Source organism: Ammospiza nelsoni, chromosome 30 (assembly GCF_027579445.1).
Source record: "Ammospiza nelsoni isolate bAmmNel1 chromosome 30, bAmmNel1.pri, whole genome shotgun sequence".
In the NCBI taxonomy this organism is placed as follows: Eukaryota; Metazoa; Chordata; class Aves; order Passeriformes; family Passerellidae; genus Ammospiza; species Ammospiza nelsoni.
In genome coordinates, this window is record NC_080662.1 from 3,786,695 (window position 1) to 3,793,127 (window position 6,433).

A 6,433-nucleotide genomic window follows, 5' to 3' on the forward strand; every position below is an offset into this window, starting at 1 on the left:
TTCACAGCTCAATGATTCTCGTGTTTAAATTCCCTGAAACTTATGGAGAAGCTGTCATACAACAGGTGATGTTCTGTGTGAGGTCACTGGAAAATAGCAGGAAATACATTAAATCCACCCTGCTCTACCTTTCCTAAAAGGCTGATATTAAATAAACATTTGTGCCAGAAAAACCCAATTAGCACTGCAATTACTGACAGGCACATTAATTCATACACGTTAATAAGTCCTTCCCCTTTCTTTGGGAAGCACCTCAGCACTTTTGTGGTATCTATTAAGATGTCCCCCGATCTTTACTGACTTTTATTCCTTCCTTGAGAAAGCTTTTTTGTGATATATTTGCCCTTCTGACTCCTAGAGATGAATTCTCATTGTCTTTTGGAGCCTCCCATGCAGTCTGTGCTCAACACATCTCTAATTTACCTCTGCTAAATCTCTACTACATAAATGCTGCTTTGTTTTAATCAACCAGTGGTAATAGCCTGGCCCAGAGGTAGCTGCAATGCAGCTGTCCAATTTAATCTCTGTATTAGCCAGATTAGACAAGGATAAATATCCTGTCCCTGTGATCCATGTCTCAGACAGACTTGGCTCCAGGGAATCTCAAGGAACCAGGAATCAGCGTGTTCTGCCAGGCCTGAGAACCACCTGTGTCTGCTGCTGCTTCCATGTAATGAAAGGACAAATAACAGTGCCAGGCATGCCCTGAAGGCCGGGTTGGATGGAGCTTGGAGCAACCCGGGACAGTGGGAGGTGTTCCTGCCCATGGCAGGGTGGGACTGGATGGGCTTTAAGGTGCCTCCCAACCCAAACCATTCCATGATTCCATGATGCTGTAATTACCTGGTTATTAGGGACCACTTGTAACAAAGGACATGGGGAGGATGCAGGGGCTCAAAGAGCACTCATACCTTGTGCTAACTGCAAACTGAAGGAAAAAAAATATTCTATTTACACATTTGGGGGTTCTGAGCTGCAGCCAGGGATGGGTGTCCCACAGCCTCAGCCACAGCCTCGGGCTTGCAGCACATTCCCGAAGCTTCTGCCAGGGCAGCTGTGAAGAGGCAGAGCAGGGATGTCAAACACAGCCGGGGGGTGCAGATACACCTGAGGGGAGCTGGATCGGAAAGGGCAGAGGTGGGCACGAAGGGGGGCCGGGAGGTGGCCCAGGGCGGCCCGAGGAGGGCTGAGACAGGGCTGAGCCGGTGAGGCGGGGCCGAGCCGGGGCTGTTCCAGAGCGGGCCGGGCACAGGCATCCCTTCACGGCAGTGAAGCCCGGAGATGGCCGGAGCTGTCCAGGCATCCCTTCCCTGCTGTCACGCCTGGAGTTGTGCAGACATCCCTGCAGTGACGGCCGGAGCTGTCCAGGCATCCCTGCGGAGATGGCCGGAGTTGTCCAGGCTTCGCTTCGGTCACGCCCGGAGCTGTCCAGCCATCCCTGCCGTGACACCCGGAGTGTCCGGGCATCCCTTCACTGCGGTCACGCCCGGAGCTGGCGTGGTCCGGCCCGGTGCCGCTGAGGCATCGCAGCAGCGAGGGAGGGCATGAATGGCTGGATCGCTCCGGGCATCCCCTCCCCGCGGCGGAGCCTGGACCACTCCGGGCGTCGCCTCCCCCGGCGATGTCGCCGCGCCCCGCCCCGTCCCCGCTCCGCCCGCCCTCCCCGCGCATAAATACCGGGCTGCGGGCGGCGCCCGCCGCAGAGCCGTCGCCGGAGCCGCCGCAGCCATGAGCTCGTACGGCTACGACCCGTTCTTCCCGTCCTACAAGCGGCGCTACGCGGACAGCCCGCGCATCCATGTGTCGGTGCGCAGCGGCGGCGGCTTCGGCTCGGCGCGCTCCGCGTACTCCAGCCTGTCCGCGCCCGTGTCCTCCGTGTCCGTGCGCCGCAGCTACGCCACCTCCAGCGCCTCCAGCTCGCTGCTGCACTCGGTGGACAGCCTGGACCTGAGCCAGGTGGCCGCCATCAGCAACGACCTCAAGTCCATCCGCAGCCAGGAGCGAGCGCAGCTGCAGGACCTCAACGACCGCTTCGCCTGCTTCATCGAGCGCGTCCACGAGCTGGAGCAGCAGAACAAGGTGCTGGAGGCCGAGCTGCTGGTGCTGCGGCAGAAGCACGCCGAGCCCTCCCGCTTCCGAGCGCTGTACGAGCAGGAGATCCGCGAGCTGCGCCTGGCCGCCGAGGAGGCGACGAGCGAGAAGCAGGCGCTGCAGGGCGAGCGGGAGAGCCTGGAGGAGACGCTGCGCGGGCTGCAGGCGCGCTACGAGGAGGAGGTGCTGAGCCGCGAGGACGCGGAGGCGCGGCTGCTCGAGGTGCGCAAGGGCGCGGACGAGGCGGCGCTGGCGCGGGCGGAGCTGGAGAAGCGCGTGGACAGCCTGCTGGACGAGCTGGCCTTCCTCAAGAAGGTGCACGAGGAGGAGCTGGCCGAGCTGCAGGCGCAGATCCAGTACGCGCACCTGTCCGTGGAGATGGACGTGTCGGCCAAGCCCGACCTGTCGGCCGCGCTGCGCGACATCCGCGCGCAGTACGAGAAGCTGGCGGCGCGCAACATGCAGAACGCCGAGGAGTGGTTCCGCAGCCGCTTCACCGTGCTCAGCGAGAGCGCCGCCAAGAACACGGACGCCGTGCGAGCCGCCAAGGACGAGGTGTCCGAGAGCCGCCGCCTGCTCAAAGCCAAGACGCTGGAGATCGAGGCCACCCGCGGCATGAACGAGGCGCTGGAGAAGCAGCTGCAGGAGCTGGAAGAGAAGCAGAGCGCGGATATCTCCGCCCTGCAGGTGAGGGGTGCGGGCTGGAAGGGTCCCGCGGGGGAGGAGGGTCGGGGTCCTTCAGGGGATGATGGGCAGGGTTCTGCGGGTCGGGAGAAATTGGGGTTTGAAGGGTTCTGTAAATGTAGGGATGGTGGGGTTTGGAAGGTTGTGAAGATGAAGGGATGATGGGGTTTGAAGGGTTCTGCAGGTCGGGAGAAATTGGGGTTTGAAGGGTTCTGAAGATGCAGGGATAACGGGGTTTGGAAGGTTCTGAAGATGCGGGGATGATGGGGTTTGGAAGGTTCTGAAGATGCGGGGATGATGGGGTTTGAAGGGCTCTGCAGGTCAGGAGAAGTTGGGGCTTGAAGGGTCCAGAAGATGTGGGGATGGTGGGGTTTGAAGGGTTCTTCAGGTGAGGAATGATGGGGTTTGAAGGGCACTGCAGGCAACAGGGGTCAGGTTTTACAGGGTTCTGCAGGTGAGGGATTTCAGGGTTTTCTGGGCTCTGCAGGTGAAGGGATGGACAATGGGGTGTGAAGGCTTCTGCAAGGTGAGGGGGGTCAGGGTTTGCTGGGTTCTACAGGTGAGAGGAGTTGGGGTCTGCAGTCTCCCAGATGAGGGGATCAGGTTTGGGGGGTTGTCGGTGGCATCACTCCTGGTTTGTGCTGTGCCCGTGCTGCAGATAAGGCATCCTGCAATCACACTGCAGAATGCCACAGAGCTCTAGAGCACGATGTGGTGTGGAAATCCAGACCCAAATCAGGATCTGAATTACCAAAATCTTACCAGGGACACTGCTTATCTAAAATATGAGATGTTATAAAATCAGAATGCAAAATGCCCCTGATAAAGCCCAATATCCATGTGTCCATGTACTGATTCAGCCTGAGCTACACGAAAAAATCATGGAATATCCTGAGTTGGAAAGGACCCACAAGGATCATCAATGGATATCCCTAAGTTAAAATTAGAAAAAGCTCATAGAGGCCAAAATCAAAATGAAACAATACACAGATTTCATGGATGCTTTAGCACTTGGGTACCAGAAAATTGGGCTCTGTGTTAAATAGGACTGGAATAATGTGGAGCAGAAAACATGCCAGGAATGATGCTTTTTGGCTGAGGGTGGAGTGCGAGCTGTGCAGTTTCTGTCTGCTAGAGCAGGATGAAATTAAAAGGATTGGAGAAATTCCTTGTGATTATTGCTAGACTTGAGAACAGAATTTTATGCTGTCAATATTGTTCCATCCAACAGGATACAATCAACAAATTGGAGAATGAGCTGAGAACCACAAAGAGTGAGATGGCTCGGTACTTGAAGGAATATCAGGACCTGCTCAATGTGAAAATGGCCCTGGACATCGAAATTGCAGCTTATAGGTATGGTGGGCGATGTTCTAAAGAGCCAGAGCTCAGAGCAGTTCCCATTCTCTTCAGGAGAATTCAGGGTATTTAGCATTCCCCCAGCAGAAATTTTCAGGGATCTGTGGCAGAGTTTAATCAGCTCCTCTCTATGTGCACACAGGATTTTTAGTTTGGCAATAAATGATCTCAGTTCTCCATCCTGACAGATGTTCTGTACTTGGGGAAGAGATTTTATATCAGTGGAATTCCTCAATACCAATGGCTCATTCTCAAAATGGCAAATCCCTCAAATGCCCTCAAGAACAGGGATTTTTTCTAACTTGTAAATCTACAAATTAAATATTTTCCAGTAGAATTGCTGCTAAATAACTGTGATATTTAATCTCTGATACTGAACAGCATTTCAGTGGAAGCCACAAGGGGGAATACTGAGAGAGCAGCTCCAAGCCTTGTCTGACAGCTCAGCAGCAAATTGTTGCAGCTGCAGGGTGGCAAAATGCACCTCTAGTTCCACTTGCCAGGGGGACCTGGTTCTAGAGAGGTTTTAAGGAAAGGTATTTTAAGGAAAGGTGTTAATTCATGAAAAATCATTTCTGAATAAATGATTCCAAGCGAACAGGGTGGCACTGGCACAATGTGCTTTAACAACCACACGTGCAGCCTGCAGGGCTCCTGCTGCAGCACAAGCAGCTCATTTCCCCCTGCTTTTATTTCTCCCTGCCAGGAAACTGCTGGAGGGGGAGGAGACCCGGCTGAGCTTCACCAGCGTGGGCAGCATCACCAGTGGGTACAGCCAGAGCGCCCCCAGCTTCGGCAGGTCTGCCTACAGCGGCCTCCAGGCCAGCTCCTACCTGATGAGCGCCCGCTCCTTCCCCACCTACTACTCCAGCCACGTGCAGGAGGAGCAGATTGAGATCGAGGAAACCATCGAGGCTGCTAAAGCAGGAGAGGCCAAGGCAGCCCCTGCAGAAGAGGGTGAGGAGGAGGAGAAGGAGGAAGGAGAGGAGGAAGCAGGGGAAGAGGCTGAAGAAGAGGAGGAAGGTACTTAGAGTTGCTTTTAAATCCCTTTTATTCATGCGGCACTGTGCTCCTATGGGATAAACCCCAGAAATCCCAATGATTAAATCTAATGATTAAAGCTCTTTCCCTTTCTGCTCCTATGAGCCAAAGGATGGTGGGGTTAAGCACATGGAATTTCTGAATATTGAATGGGAGATAAGGTCAAGTGTTCAAATCAGGCAGATTATAGGTTTCCAAAACCCCCAGTGATAATGCTCAGGTGTTACAGGCATCCTCAGAAAGAAGGACCAAGGACATCCTGAGCTAAATATGAATTCCCAAAGGGCAGCCTGAGATAATGGGAACATCAGCTGATGTGTGGGGCTGGAATTACTGGGTTCAGGGCATGGCACCGTCACTGCTCTGCCAGGCACTGGTGGCCATTGAACTGTGAGGGGTTCGTTACTGTAAAGTTAATTATAGTGAAATTACAGCTAATTAAAGAGCCAATTGGAGAGCAGTGAAAGATAATTCAGGTCTTTGGATAAGGCTCTAAACACTGAGTCCAGAACTGATATTTTTCCAGGCCATGATTTGTTTTTATTAAGTGTTTCACTCCCCCTGAAATCCAGGAGAAGCTGCTTGTGCAGTTCTGCTGTAGCTGCCAAAATGTGTGGGCTTGAATGGGATTCCCACTGAACTGGCCTCAGGAATTGTTCCTGGATGTGAAATATCTTTGTGTCCTTCAAAGGTGCCAAGGAGGAATCAGAAGAAGCCAAAGAGGGTGAGGAAGAGGAAGGAGAAGGGGAAGAAACAGCAGCAGAAGAAGGGGAGGAGTCCCAGGAAGCTGCTGAGGAAGGTGGTGAGGAGGAGAAGGAGGAGAAGGAAGAGAAGGAAGCAGCAGGAAAGGAGGAGAGCGAAGGCAAGAAGAAGGCTTGATCTGAGGGCAGCTTTCCATCAGAACCACGACTGACTGAGCTCCAGCTGCAGTCTCACCTATTTAATTCAGTGCCCACTGAGTTCCAGTCCATGATTATGATGTTTCTCCCTGTGCAGAGTCTGAGTTTGCTTGCAGAGCACCCAAGGCTTGCTCCCCGAGTGCCGCATGGTTCCACGTATGAGTTCAGGGCTTCTGTCCTTCCTGGGTGACCCAGAACCTTAACATTTCAAATGGGGGGGAAAGAAGTGCTGGGAATGAAAGGTTACCTTTAACTTGCATTTAAACTAATTCTGGAAACGGTGGGTGGGGGAAGTGATGGAGGCTTCATTAAGTACGTGCAATAAAGCTGTCAATAAAGTTCAGAAATGCTTACACGGA

At 53.7% G+C, this 6,433-nt stretch overlaps 1 protein-coding gene across 1 annotated transcript; it reads left to right on the forward strand.

Annotated features, from left to right (window-relative positions):
* The first annotated feature begins 1,716 nt into the window (after positions 1–1,716).
* On the forward strand, positions 1,717–6,433 carry NEFL (neurofilament light chain). The gene is made up of 4 exons (XM_059490913.1): positions 1,717–2,778; positions 4,007–4,131; positions 4,841–5,157; positions 5,867–6,433. Exons 1-4 carry the CDS (start codon positions 1,729–1,731, stop codon positions 6,052–6,054), a joined length of 1,680 nt encoding a protein of 559 aa, XP_059346896.1. The 5' UTR covers positions 1,717–1,728; the 3' UTR covers positions 6,055–6,433.